The sequence below is a fragment of the Schistocerca gregaria genome, chromosome 3, assembly GCF_023897955.1.
Source record: "Schistocerca gregaria isolate iqSchGreg1 chromosome 3, iqSchGreg1.2, whole genome shotgun sequence".
Lineage (NCBI taxonomy): Eukaryota > Metazoa > Arthropoda > Insecta > Orthoptera > Acrididae > Schistocerca > Schistocerca gregaria.
Window position 1 is genome coordinate 390,813,613 of NC_064922.1, and position 15,806 is coordinate 390,829,418.

Consider the following 15,806-nt stretch of genomic DNA (forward strand, 5'->3'; position numbering starts at 1 on the left):
CTCCCTAATCTTCATTCTGGTCTTGAAAAATAGCTAGATGACCTACCACTAGACTTTTGTGAAAGCACATAAAAACCATTGGTACCAAATCCTTGGGCAAGACAGTTTTGTGTCCAGTCTCTCATACCAAGTGACACAGGATGTCCCCTTTCAGACAATATGACTGAATCAATTTGCCTTTCTTAATTCTGTCCTTCAACTCTGACAACTCCGGCTCAGTATCCTGTTGTCTGCTAATGTCTTTAGAGAGAAGTGGACACCAATTTGAGATCGGAAATATTACACGATCTAAGCTGTCCAATTCATCTGATCCACCTACTTCCTCAACCAGGAGCCAATCTTGCTTACCTCCGAAGATTTTGCTCAGACTGTCTGCAACAATATTCTCTGAGCCTTGTATGTGCCTTACTTTGAACTGAAACGCCGAAATTCTCACTGCTCATCTAGTGATGTGCCTGGTACGCCTTAGTCTTGCCAACACCCAGCTAAGGGCCTGATTATCCTTTGCTAACATGAATGGTTGGTGTTCGAGATAGATTCTAAATTTTTTTAAATAGAAATAATGTTGCCAGTACCTCCAGCTTATACACGGAGTACTTGGTTTCTAGCAGAGAGGGCACATGAAGCAGCGTGGCACACCCCACCCTCCTCCTGCAAAAGGACAACTGTATTACCTGACATCAAGGCATCAGTCTGTACTATGAACTCCTTGTTAAAATCAGGCGTTAACAAAACCAGACCGCTCACCAAAGCAGCTTTGAACACCTAAAATGTGGCTTCTTGGTATGGACCCTACTCAAATTTTCTCCCTTTCTTCTAAGACCATTTAAGGGAGCCAGTAACTGAGCAAATTTAAGTATGAATTTTCCTACAAAAATTTAGCATCCCAATACAAAGTGCCACCCCTTTTGTATTCTTTGTTAGATGAAATGAGTAGATGGCTGCCATGCTGCTTTGATCTACCTTGACTCCCTAGCTGAAAACTAGAATGTTAAAAAAAACTGCAAAATCTCTCTAGTATGCTCAAATGTTCGAAATTCTCACTATAGATCACTCAGTCATCAAGGTAAATGATAAATACATCTAAATTTTTACTCAGAAGAAAAACATTATCTAAAATTGTGGACAGGACTGCGGCACCTGTGGAAAGTCCAAATGGCACTGTCTTGTACTCATAAAGATTCCAGTTGGTAACTAAAGCTGCCACGGGTTTTGATTCTTCAGCTAATGGAACCTGATAGTAGGCCTGATTAAGGTCAGAAGCTGTAAAAATTTTGGCATTTCTAAACCAACCAAAACAGATATGCAGATCAGGTAATGGTACTGACTGCAGAACAACTTTTTTATTTAAGGCTCTATAATCTACTACTGGGCGAACCCTGTCCTGTCCCTTGAGTACCAAAAATATGGGGGATTCATAGGCTGATCCAGATGTCCAAATAACTTCTGTCTCAACATTTCATATATGCACAACTTGAGCTGCTTAATACAAGGTGGAGAGAAACATTATGGAGGGTGCTGTGGGGGATTGTAGGACTCCTCTTGATAAACCAGGAGTGAACTATACAAAGGAAACACCTACTTGGGTATCAGTGTACCTGTGGAGTTCACATGGGGTTTTCATTAGGCTAGGTGGTGGTTTGAGGTACTCTGAAGAATTTTCATCGTATTCTGAAGAACTCTCATCAGACGACATGCAGCCAGACAACATACAGACAGTGAAATCAATCTGCTCTTTGTGGTGTCTCCAAGACGTGTTGTAGTGCTTCAAGAATTTCGGTGCAAATTCTAGAACCACTCTGCCTTCCACCGTCTTGAACACATTATATTTTAGATGTGAGTGGGAGATAGGAACCCTATCTACTGTGCATCATCTGTCTGTGTGTGCAGATCTGAAGTTTATTGTGAGAAGACTGTAGACACGGCAGTCGAATGGCTCCAACATGTACTTGTCGGTTGGTCCATGGAAGTCATAATGAAGCACATGGCAGAATCAAGGAACTTCTGTGTTGTTCTGTGCTGTTTTGTAACTGTGACTGTTGTTAGTAATGAAAGAACAATTGAGTGGAAAAAGATTTTTAGTAACTTTTAACTTGAATTTGCTAGAGGCAAGACAGGTGTGTGATTTCTTTATAATAGAATCATGGTTAGCAAGCTAGCTCTGTTGTAAATGTAACCATGTTTCTAACATTTAGACATGCGAGGAGACTTACTTAACCATATTTATCCATGTGGAGAATGAGATTTGTGAAAGTTTTATGTTTAAATATACATCGTTAAGTGAAGCAAAAGAAACTGTGTACATCTCCTTATTTCTATAAGCAGAAATAGACTTGAGAAATTCCTGTTCCCAGCAATATACTGCAGAGAAGAAGAGAAAGGGAGTTTGCAACAGCAGGCTAACCAGCAAAGAAAGTCAGCTGACCATCTCAAGTAAGTCGTATTGTCAAAAAAGTTGAAGTTTGCACACATTCTTCACCACTTCAAGTCGTCCTAAACGTTAGAACATGGCAACCAGTGAAAAAGACTCGAAAAACAAGAATTATAAGACCAAAATATGATAAAAGTAGATGTTGTATGTTGCCATAGCAACTAAACCAAACATGATAAAGAATTTGCTCAGAGAGTTCGGGACATGCCCAAGTATTCAAAAGAGAAAAAATCTGAATTGAGATATGGTGAAGAAGATTCCAGTGTGTTTCTCTAAGAAGAAATATGCCAAGATCACTTTGACTAAGATGATCTGGTACAGGGAGAGGATAGCTCTCACACAAATCAAGGGGCCGCAGATGCGGAAACCAACATCCAACACCGCCGGCACCAGTTCCTGTTATCTGGTGCTGACCTGCTTCCCCTTCCGCTCACTGACGCTTAAGCGGGAACCAACGACTGACGCCACTGGCACCATTGCTGTTCACTGGTGCTGATTACACATCCACTCATTGATGCAGCCCAAATTCTACACCGGGTGAGCGTCAAACAGAACTTCATTGTTTAAATACAATGTGGTATAAATTGAAGCATGAACTATGTTAGTGTAGTTATTATACTTAAAGTTGATTTTTAAATGCTCACAAGGTCCAAAGTGGGTAAAAATATGAATAACAAACAGCAAGTTGGGGAAACTTCAGAACCAGTCATGGCTATGAGAATTACAAAAGAAGGACCTGACTGGTCTGAGTTAGTAAATCTAATTAAAACTCAATTAAAAGAGACTCTAAGTGAAGATTTAGTGTAATGGATTCTCGATTAAATGATCAAAGTAAAACTTTAAATGCTAATTTAGATGACCAGAGTCAGCAGTCAAATGCTGAGAATGAAACTACAGGGAAAGAAATAGGTTTGATACATTCTAGTTTAAATGCTCAGAGTGAAGTTCTAAATAACCAGAGTGAAACCTTGAATAGTCAAGTAACAAATCTAGGTTTGTTAAATGCCAAAGTTGAAGCACAGAGCAAAGAATTTAGTAATCTATGCAAAGGCATGGATGTTTTAAAGACTGAATTTGACACCCTAAATGGTAAAGTAGAAAATTTGAAATTAGATTCAAAGAAGGAACTGACTGATTCTTTAAATGTTCATGTACCTCAAATGTTTACTGACTTCAATCAAAAACAGAAGGACAATTTTCAGGATCTGACAAAAGATTAGAACTGAATATTGAGGAGAAATGTAATAGTATAGAATCAGAGATTCATGAAAAGTTAGAATCATTGGAGGATATATGTAATGCTAAGTTTAATGCTGTAAAGCAGGGATGGCATACTTTGAAAGAGAGCGTTGATAAGCATAGTGAATTAACGCGTGTCATCCAATCACAAATTACATGTGTAAGTACATGAGTAGACAGAAGCTTCAAGGGAAGATAGCAAGCTGTAATATCATAAATGTAAGTAGTCTGGAGGAAAAGGTAGAAGAAATTATAGATCAGAAAATCACTGAGAGAATAACATCCTGGAATACATCGCCTATGGCTTCTTCCGAACTTACTGATACCAGGAAGGGAATAGACAAACTCTGGAGAGAAATCAAACATACCCAGGAACAAGTAGAAAAATGAGAAACTTCACCCAATGTTGTGTTGACTAGTGAAGTAGCTACTGATTTGCAATGGGGAGCAAATTCAAGGTTATTGAGACAATTGCCTAAATTCAAGCCCAACGGAGAGGTACGCCCGACTCATATTTTGAAAAGATTCAATAAAGCCTTGCTGAAGAATTGGGAAGATTCCAAAAAGGATTGAATTTTCTGTGGGGTATCTTTTAGGGGAAGCCTCAGAATGGGGTACTGTCAATATTGAGAACTTTTCTTCATGGGGAGATTTCCAGAAGAAATTTAAAGGGAAATATTGGTCTGCCAGAGCACAAGAAAAGTTAATATCAGATGCATGGGACCTGGGTGGAGTCATATATCCCTCAGGGACGTTAACGTTCTAAGTTAATAGGCAGAGTGACGACTGTCAGATCCCGAGTTGTTTTCAGTGTTTCTTCCAAAATAGTTTTCCTGCACCAAATTCCTTGCAAATCTTAAACTATTCTGTCATCTATTTATAAAATCTTAAACTATCCTGTAATCTTTACTTGGTAAACTGGATATGACAATAAAACAAATACTGATTTAGATTAAATAAATGGAATAAGAATACTATGTTTGTGAAAAATATAATATAATGTGACAAACTGAATGACTGTTATACTGTAGTGTATAATTTTCTACTTTGTATAAAATATTTTATACTTTTTATGAGATGTGATATAAATGGGAGGGTTTGTATCAATTTTGAAAGGGTGTGGGTACTGTAGAGCATGATTTACACCAACCAATAAATCTTGGTTAACACAAGACAAACATCTCACCTTTCAGACAACCCTCGCAAACAGGTGTGATTGATTCTTCACCATTTGCCATTTCCATAGTGTTGCTAAGATTTCCTTTGTGGACCTCAAGGGTGAAGATGAGAATGTCTGTTCTGTAGGAGATGATTCTCACACACACACACACACACACACACACACACACACACACACTCAGAACTATGATGATTCTACATTGAGTGTACATAAGAAGAAGGCATGAGTAATGAAAGAGAACGCAAGCAGGATTGGAGTTAATCATGATGCTTATTTAAGAAAAGTTAGTGTAGCAAATTCTCTGATAAACTGATGAATAGTAGGATAGTTCAACTTGGATTATATAGCACATACTAAGGGTATAGGAGTTGAGAAGTAGAGGAGGACTCCAGGGATAAAATGACGTATTATAAAAGTAAATTTGAAGTGTAAAATAGATTCATAGCTTCACCAGAAAATACCTAATTATAGTATACATAGAAATGTATACTAGAGTAATGAACCATGAGGCCTACTCAGAAAGGATAAAGGGGGCATACCCGACATTTGCTAAGTAAATAGGACAGGCATACCTACATGGAGATAAGACGACCTGTGGCCTGAAAAATAGGAATGTTTTATAAAGGGGCATACCTACCAGAAAGGAAAGGGGAAGGTTAATCCACATGTGCAAGGTATAGATACTGATACTAGGAGAAGGGGCCAGTATTGTGACAGAAATCATGTTTTATAGAGATTATTCTGGTAAGTTTGAATTCTATTACGTTTTATGGAAGTTTATGAGTGTCAAAAGAACACTTTCATTTTGCCCAGAGTTCCTCCAAACTACACAAAATTACTACATTTAGTACATACTTAGGAACAGTAGCACAAAAGGTGAGAACAGAAAGTATATCACTCATCTGTCACAAACACCTGAAATTTATGATTGAAAAGAAAAGAAATGTATACTATTGAAATGTGAATTTTTATTATGTGTGACATTAATGTACATAATGATTGTATAAAATATCTTGTGTTCAATCTGGTGGAGAGGGGGGGGATATGTAGTGCTTCAAGAATTTCGGCGCAAATTCTAGAACCACCCGACCCTCCACCATCTCAAACACGATAGAAGGAACCCTATCTACTATGCGTCACCTGTCTGTGTATGCAGGTCCGAAGTTTAGCGTGAGAAAACTGTAGACATGGCGGGCGAATTACACCGACAAATACTTGTCATTCGATCCATGGAAGTCATAATGACGCACATGGCAGAATCAAGGAACTTCTGTGTTGTTCTGTGCTGTTTTGTAACTGTGACTATTGTTAGTGATGAAAGAACAATTGAGTGGAAAAAGATTTTTAGTACTTTTAACTTGAACTTGCCAGGGTAAGACAGGTGTATGATTCTGTATAATAGACTCGTGGTTAGCAAGCCAACTCTGTTGTAAATGTAACTGTGTTTCTAACATTTGAGGAGACTTACTTAACAGTATTTATTCATGTGGAGAGTGAGATTTGTAAAAGTTTTATGTTTAAATATACATTGTTAAGTGAAGCAAAAGAAACTCTGTATGTCTACTTATAGAAAGAAGTAGAAAGAGTCTTGAGGAATCCTGTTCCCAGCAATATACTACGGAGAAGAAGAGAAAGGGAGTTTGCAACAGCAGGCTAACTAGCTAGGAAAGTCGACTGACCATATCAAGTAAGTTGTATCGTTAAAGAAGTTGAAGTTTGCACACATACTTCACCACTTCAAGTCGTCCAGAACGGTAGTGTTCAGCCTGGAATCAAATTGAATGGAGTAGAATTGTCTTAAGTGATGTGTCTCACTATGAACTGAGCCCCAATGACCAGCAAAGACATATCTGAAGACACCACAGACCGTGGTGGGATGCCAACCTCACTGTCACTCACCATACAGTCCAAAACCAGTAGTGATGGTCTCGGATGCCATTTCTATTCGTAGCAGGACATCTTTGGTTGTCATTCCCAGCACTATTACAGCAAAGCAGTACGTCTCATAAAAATGTGTGAGGACGGTGGTAGGGAAGAGAAATGTTTGACTTTGGTTTATTGGGAGAATTTTAGGGAAGTGTGGTTCTCCTTTAAAGCAGACCACATATATGACACTAGGGTGACCCATTCTTGAGTACTGCTCCAATTGTTGGGATCCATACCAGGTGGGATTACAGGAAGACATTGAATTGGTTCAGAGGCAGGCTGGTGGATTTGTTTCTGGCAGGTCTGAACAACACACAAGAAACACAATGCCCCAGGAGCTCGAATGGGAATCTCTGGAGGGAAGGTGACATTCTTTTCAAGGAAGACTATTGAGAAAATTTGTAGAACCAGCATTTGAAGGTGACTGCTGAATGATTCTACTATTGCCGACATACATCTTGCATGAGTACTGCAAAGATAAGATAAAAGAAATTAGGGCTCAGGCGGAGGCATGTGTACAGTCATTTTGCCCTTGCTCTATTTGCAAGTGGAATATGAAAGGAAATGACTAGCAGGGGTACAGGATGCTCTCTGCCAGGCACTGTATGGTGACTTGCAGAGTATGTACGTAGATGTACGTGATTTGGGCAGCTATCTTGTGGTATTCCATGAGCTTCATTGGTATTCTGCAAGGTCTCATTACTGCCAAGGATTATGTGATCATTTTGGCTATTCAGGTCCATCCCATGGTACAGTGTATGTTGCCCAATGGTGATGCTGTGCTCCAAGATGGCAAGTCCTCTGTTCACACAGCATGTGTCATCCTTGACTCTTTTTGTTAGCAGGAAGAGAAATTGTTGCATCTCCCCGGGCCCCCACTGTCATCAGATCTCAATATTATTGAGTCTTTGTTGAACTTTCCATTATTTTGCAGGAAGAATGGTGTAAGGTTCCCTTGAAACCAAACAGGACCTGTATTTATCCATTTTGTGATGACTGGAAGCTTTTTTGAGGGTCAGTGGTTTCCTACATCATATTAGGCATGGCAGTGTGTTGCACTTGTAATGTTTCTGTATTTTTGTCCCCCCCCCCCCCCCCCTTCACCCTCCACGCTCATATGTTTGGAGCACTGTGACAGAAGGAAATGATAAGGTAATGATAGTAGGTATCTTCATGTATTTAAAAAAAAAGCATTTGATTGTATGGGCAATGATATACTATTACACAGGTTTGATCATTACGTAATTAGTACAAGGCTCACCAATTGTTCATTCCATCAATAAATAGCAGCAGCTTATTTTTAAGTGTCATCCATTCACTCAAACATAATTCATAGATCTCATCTAGAACCACCTCCAGGGATTAACAACAAGTCAAGGTGTATGTTAACATAAGACAAAAATCATGGAAACTTAATCTGTATGCCGTATTAACAGAAAACTATTACTACACTGCTTAATGCTATTCATGCTTATTCATTTAAATTTAATAAAAGATTTGTAATAATGCTGCTACTTTGGGGGGAAAAAAAAAAAAAAAAAAAAAAAAACCGCTGCCTCATCAGATTTACTGTACATCTGCCATTTATCTGCTATTGTTAACTTAATATTTACACCAAATGATACTTTTTAAAAGAAAATATTTACTTATGTCTATAAACAATGAGTCTTACTTACAAAACATTACTACTTTTCAAACTGCTTTATGACAAAGACTACTGCTTGTTGATTAACTTCTCTTTGTTGAGGTTCAGATTTATACAGCATTTTTTAAAGAATGTCATATTCAATAATTTTTTTATTTCAAGGGCAAAATTGCAAATGTGAAATAAATAATTTCTACAGATAATGGTTAATATGATGACCTTTAGAAAAATAAAACTACCACTTGCCATGTAGCTAACAAAACTTTCCAATCCCTGAACCTAGATATTCAAATAAGGAAGTAGATTTTGAATTTTCTTTTGAAATGGTAGAGATTCCCAATTTTCTGCTTTATGTTAGAGGGGAGCTTGTTGAATGTCCTACCACCAAAGTACATAACTCCATTCTGAACGCTCAACCAGGGGGAAAAGTCTACATGAAAATTATTTTTGCATCTGTGTATATCACAGTTCAGCTGTTATTTTCATGGGATAACAATGATACTGTGTTATATACTTCTACATATTTATAATTTAAGAAAATTTTGTCACAAACTGAAACTACTCATATTAAAAACTTAAATGCACTGTATTGATGTTCCACAATAATATTTTTTTTATAGTTCATTATGAACTGCCTTTCACCTATTGTCAGGTAACTTAAGACTTTACACATAGCCCATACAATTAAGTGAGAGTTTATAGCTGAGCAAAGATTGTTTTTCTAAATATGTGACCTTTTACAACCAAATATCTATACAAAAACACAAGCATAATGAAATTTACAAAGAATCTGTAAACAAATAAATCTTATACTTCTTTATACTCAAAGATTAAAAGTATAAGAATGCACATGCCAGCCGGCTGCTGTGTCTGAGCGGTTCTAGGTGCTTCAGTCTGGAATTGCGCTGCTGCTACGGTCGCAGGTTCGAATCCTGCCTCGGGCATGGATGTGTGTGATGTCCTTAGGTTAGTTAGGTTTAAGTAGTTCTAAGTCAAGGGGACTGATGACCTCAGATTTTAAATCTCAAAGTGCTTAGAGCCATTTGAACCATTCTTTGCACATGCTAAAAATTGTACACAAGTTAGTAGTGGCATAGACTACTATAGTTGGAGTCGTGAACTATGGTGGTCGATTTTAGGCCTGTTCTGTGCACCTGCATCATAGATTCTCTGACAGCCCAGTGATGTGCTGTGAATGTTGTAGCTGATGTGAGCATTAAACATGACTGTAGCGAGTTGTCACCATTGTTGGTGGTGGTAAGTGACAAATCCTACATAAGCAAGCAAAAGACACACTGTGCAGGATACATGTTTTCATCAAGCTCAAAGAATGTGTGTGAGTGTACTGCAACTGTTGTTGGGAACCAGCAACAATGCAGTCCTGCTGTGTCTCTGCACAAACTGCCATTGCTCGTGAATCGGACTACAGGTTGTATGGGCAAAATAACGGTTTAATTTGATGATAAGCCACTTCAGTAAAGGTGAATAATAGAACAATATCTGATCAGTGGGGATTAAGTCAGGATTCACTGATTGGTGTTCACTGATAGCCAAAAGCTAGTTCATAATGAACTGTAAAATCAATATTATTGTGGAACATCAGTATCATATATTTAAGTTTTTAATACGTCTCTGTTCCTCCAAGTATTGTCAGAATAATCCACAAATGTTAAAACTATTCATTAATTTTGCATTAGAACAATTAAACCAGCCTCAACGACAAAGGTGAACCCCCAACTTTTACTGCTGGAGTTTCCTTTATTGGAAGGCATGGTAGAAACCAGAAAGCAGAGAAAGTACATGAAAGCGATACTTGCTCATATGTTTCAGTTTTTACTTTTGTGTATATAATGTTCCTCAGAGGTTGTACTGTATGATTCCTAAGTATGTTGCTCTTTTGATCTTCCTCCTTGTAAACGCTTTGTAGGTATATTTGGAACTTTTGTTTTTGTAAAGTCTCAACCACCTACAAAATAAGACACTTAGAGTGAGACACTACTTTTAGTGAAAAACTTATGCAAATGTTCATTGATCGAGTAATGGTGCTGTGATTTCACAATGAAATTGAAACTGCTTCAAAACCACTAATTTTTTTATTCCAGTATTTGGCTTGCTGTGCTGGTACTGCGAACGGCTGAAAGCAAGGGGAAACTACAGCCGTAATTTTTCCCGAGGGCATGCAGCTTTACTGTATGATTAAATGATGATGGCATCCTCTTGGGTAAAATATTCCGGAGGTAAAATAGTCCCCCATTCGGATCTCCGGGTGGGGACTACTCAAGAGGATGTCGTTATCAGGAGAAAGAAAACTGGCGTTCTACGGGTCGAAGCGTGGAATGTCAGATCCCTTAATCGGGCAGATAGGTTAGAAAATTTAAAAAGGGAAATGGATAGGTTAAAGTTAGATATAGTGGGAATTAGTGAAGTTCGGTGGCAGGAGAAACAAGACTTCTGGTCAGGTGACTACAGGGTTATTAACACAAAATCAAATAGGGGTAAAGCAGGAGTAGGTTTAATAATGAATAGGAAAATAGGAATGCGGGTAAGCTACTACAAACACATTATAGATATGAAGCCCACACCTACTACAGTAGTACAAGTTTATATGCCAACTAGCTCTGCAGATGACGAAGAAATTGAAGAAATGTATGATCAAATAAAAGAAATTATTCAGATAGTGAAGGGTGACGAAAATTAAATAGTAATGGGTGACTGGAATTCAGTAGTAGGAAAAGGGAGAGAAGGAAACGTAGTAGGTGAATATGGACTGGGGCAAAGAAATAAGAGGAAGCCGCCTGGTAGAATTTTGCACAGAGCACAACTTAATCATAGGTAACACTTGGTTCAAGAATCATAAAAGAAGGCTGTATACATGGAAGAAGCCTGGAGATACTGACAGGTTTCAGACAGATTATATAATGGTACGACAGAGATATAGGAACCAGGTTTTAAATTGTAAGACATTTCCAGGGGCAGATGTGGACTCTGACCACAATCTGTTGGTTATGACCTGTAGATTAAAACTGAAGAAACTGCAAAAAGGTGGGAATTTAAGGAGATGGGACCTGGATAAACTAAAGGAACCAGAGGTTGTACGGAGTTTCAAGGAAAGCATAAGGGAGCAATTGACAGGAATGGGGGAAAGAAATACAATAGAAGAAGAATGGGTAGCTTTGAGGGATGAAGTAGTGAAGGCAGCAGAGGATCAAATAGGCAAAAAGACGAGGGCTAGTAGAAATCCTTGGGCAACAGAAGAAATATTGAATTTAATTAATGAAAGGAGAAAATATAAAAATGCAGTAAATGAAGCAGGCAAAAAGGAATACAAACGTCTCAAAAATGACATCGACAGGAAGTGCAAAATGGCTAAGCAGGGATGGCTAGAGGACAAATGTAAGGATATAGAGGCTTATCTCACTAGGGTTAAGATAGATACTGCCTACAGGAAAATTAAAGAGACCTTTGGAGAAAAGAGGACCACTTGTATGAATATTAAGAGCTCAGATGGAAACCCAGTTCTAACCAAAGAAGGGAAAGCAGAAAGGTGGAAGGAGTATACAGAGGGTCTATGCAAGGGCGATGTACTTGAGGACAATATTATGGAAATGGAAGAGGATGTAGATGAAGATGAAATGGAAGATATGATACTGCGTGAAGAGTTGGACAGAGCGCTGAAAGACCTGAGTCGAAACAAGGCCCCTGGAGTAGACAACATTCCATTGGAACTACTGACGGCCTTGGGAGAGCCAGTCCTGACAAAACTCTACCATCTGGTGAGCAAGATGTATGAGACAGGCGAAATACCCTCAGACTTCAAGAAGAATATAATAATTCCAACCCCAAAGAAAGCAGGTGTTGACAGATGTGAAAATTACCGTACTATCAGTTTAATAAGTCACAGCTGCAAAATACTAACGCGAGTTCTTTATAGACGAATGGAAAAACTAGTAGAAGCCGACCTCGGGGAATATCAGTTTGGATTCTGTAGAAATGTTGGAACACGTGAAGCAATACTGACCCTACGACTTATCTTAGAAGCTAGAATAAGGAAGGGTAAACCTACGTTTCTAGCATTTGTAGACTTAGAGAAAGCTTTTGACAATGTTAACTGGAATACTCTCTTTCAAATTCTGAAGGTGGCAGGGGTAAAATACGGGGAGCGGAAGGCTATTTACAATTTGTACAGAAACCAGATGGCAGTTATAAGAGTCGAGGGACATGAAAGGGAAGCAGTGGTTGGGAAGGGAGTGAGACAGGGCTGTAGTCTATCCCCGATGTTATTCAATCTGTATATTGAGCAAGCAGTGAAGGAAACAAAAGAAAAATTCGGAGTAGGTATTAAAGCCCATGGAGAAGAAATAAAAATTTTGAGGTTCGCCGATGACATCGTAATTCTGTCAGAGACAGCAAAGGACTTGGAAGAGCAGTTGAACGGAATGGATAGTGTCTTGAAAGGACGATATAAGATGACCATCAACAAAAGCAAAACGAGGATAATGGAATGTAGTCGAATTAAGTTGGGTGATGCTGAGGGAATTAGATTAGGAAGTGAGACACTTAAAGTAGTAAATGAGTTTTGCTATTTGGGGAGCAAAGTAACTGATGGTGGTCGAATTAGAGAGGATATAAAATGTAGACTGGCAATGGCAAGGAATGCGTTTCTGAAGAAGAGAAGTTTGTTAACATCGAGTATAGATTTAAGTGTCAGGAAGTCATTTCTAAAAGTATTTGTATGGAGTGTAGCCATGTACGGAAGTGAATCATGGACGATAAATAGTTTGGACAAGAAGAGAATAGAAGCTTTCGAAATGTGGTGCTACAGAAGAATGCTGAAGATTAGATGGGTAGATCACATAACTAATGAGGAAGTATTGAATCGGATTGGGAAGAAGAGAAGTTTATGGCACAACTTGACTAGAAGAAGGTATCGGTGGGTAGGATATGTTCTGAGGCATCAAGGGATCACCAATTTAGTATTGGAGGGCAGCGTGGAGGGTAAAAATCATAGAGGGAGACCAAGAGATGAATACACTAAGCAGATTCAGAAGGATGTAGGTTGCAGTAGGTACTGGGAGATGAAGAAGCTTGCACAGGATAGAGTAGCATGGAGAGATGCATCAAACCGGTTTCAGGACTGAAGACCACAACAACAACAACATTTGGCTTCATAAAAGATATAATTTATTATTGTCTACCAGTTATATGTTAATCATTTATCATATTTATAAGATAGTATGAATAACAATCTGTTAAAAACAATTTCAGGCAACATTTCGTACTCCATTTACTATCTTAGGGCTGTGTGCAGAAGGCTGCTCAACATACACATTTCCTCGAATTATGGGCACATCGAAGGTAAGCTGATTTGTGTACTTAAGACACTTTTAGAATCTTTATTTTTCAATAATATATTTGTACACTTGCATCATCTCCATCCATATCTAACAGCAGCAGCAGAAGAAGACGAACACTTCTCTTGCAGTACAGTAAGCCACATCCATTCTTTTCTTGCTAGGCTATAGTTCTGTACTGAAGCTTAACTTGTATTTTACTTATACCAGGACTTTGAAATAATAACAGTAAGATACACAGAACAGCAGAATTCCTGTACAATATGCTCATTTCGATTATTCATCATGAGAAGGGAATGGGGAAGATGGTGGTCATGAAATATTGTTAGGAATGTTACTAGTATATGTGTTACGTGATTTGAAAAATGACATTTCAGAATAGCTGGATCAGTTAAAATCTTATGCTATCCTTACAATAACAACACAATATGAATTCTACTTACAGTAATATAATGCTAATACAACAATCACAGTTAAATGAGACTTACACAAACCTGCAAAGATTAGTAAATAATAAATCTTCCACTAGATCTTAAAAATAGCTGTTTGCCACTGATCATTAATTAAGAGGTTCCTTCATTCATCAAGCTGTGTAGGGTCCATCCAGAATAAAAACATTCTGGGATGAGGAACATACAAAGCTATACAATAACAAAAGACATGGAAATCACAGAAACCAAATCTGTAAACTATATCAACAAACTATCATTACAGTGCTTAATGTTTGTCACACTTATTCTATCTAAATTTAATAAATTAAAATATGAAAAAAGTTGTTATTTTGAAGAAAGCTGTTGCCTCTGCAGTTATGATACAGAACTGCTATTTATCTGTGTTTCTTCAGATTCTCCCAATGTACTCGTGTCGAAATAGTTCATGGGTGAACAGATGGAAGTCGGTGTTCAATGGGCACAATATTTCAGCAAATGACCTATCTCTGCTGTTTCTCCACCTTCCCCCAAAGTCAGTTTGATGTCTGGTACCTCATTTCTCTTCTTGACCACTCTAGTAGTGGGGCCCCATGCCTTATAAGGATGTACCCACTATCACAGTTTATCAACAGTTTTCCACTTAAACTCTCAATAGATTCTGTAATGACACAGTCCCAGTCATTGGTTGTTTGTGTCAGAACCTGGGTGTGGTCATAATCTGTACCTTTTAACTGTGTCAGGCTATGTCTGTGACTGCTGACTTGTTAGGCTGCTGCAGTCTGGTGTGCCATTGGTGTTTTTGGTAGTGATCTGCAACAGTATGACTTTTCTAATCTATGTATGTCTTACCACATGGGTAAGGTACCTCATAGACCCTGGATTATCATAGACCAGTGTTGTCTTTCTCACTACCAAGCAGTGCTGTGTTTTGGCTGATCTTAACTTGGTATTTCCAGAGACTTTATCCTATCTTCCCAGATAATGTGCCACAAAAAGGAATAAATGCAATGACTGTATCCTCCCGAGCATCATCTTCTGGTTCCACTGATTTACAGACGTTATAGGTGTTATAACCTTCAATCACAATAATTGCGTGGATATTCACACTCTCTCTTAGAAACATTAGCTGATCACATGATTACAACTCAGTCTCTCGTATTCGACTGCCGTGCCGTGACATGCGGCCGGCGCCGTTCGTAGCTAGGTGGCGCTCCCGCGCTCAGCCGATTTGCGGAGCGCCTCTATCGCCGTTTGTGCGTACAGTCGTGGCGGCACTGTTAAATGTCGTGGCACTATCACAACACTTTTCCCCCTTTGAAAAAAAAAAACACTCACTTCCTTGGAGACATGGACAGCGCGGAGACATCCATGGCCTCTTGTGAGGCCCTGAGGGGATCCCGCGCAGAGACACAAGACTATGGTTGAAAATGTCCAGGACGGAAGCTTGTGCGTGGAACGTGCCTCCTGGATGAGATGATGGGTGAAAACTCTGGAGCAGCATCCATAGGTATCATGGACCTGGGAGTGTGCTCCAGCGAGATGGGTCCCGGAGAAGGTGGCGTCACGACTGGGGCCGGTTCCGGCATACTCGGAAGCGGCAGCG

General features: G+C 38.8%; 2 protein-coding genes across 9 annotated transcripts in view; one reads left to right on the top strand and one right to left on the bottom strand.

Moving 5' to 3' along the window:
* LOC126355961 (enoyl-CoA delta isomerase 2-like) overlaps positions 1-15,806 on the top strand; it is a 131,331-nt gene that overhangs the window by 67,932 nt on the left and 47,593 nt on the right. For 4 of the 5 annotated variants that reach the window (XM_050006561.1, XM_050006559.1, XM_050006564.1 and 1 more), the window contains exon 5: positions 13,687-13,776. The exons of the other annotated variant lie outside the window; for it this stretch is intronic. In XM_050006561.1, coding sequence (XP_049862518.1) covers positions 13,687-13,776 — 90 coding nt within the window. The remainder of the gene's footprint in view (positions 1-13,686; positions 13,777-15,806) is intronic. 5 annotated transcript variants of the gene reach the window in all.
* The window catches only part of LOC126355958 (DNA repair and recombination protein RAD54B-like), a 385,308-nt gene that overhangs the window by 2,374 nt on the left and 367,128 nt on the right, over positions 1-15,806 (bottom strand). The gene's annotated exons all lie outside the window — the stretch shown is intronic.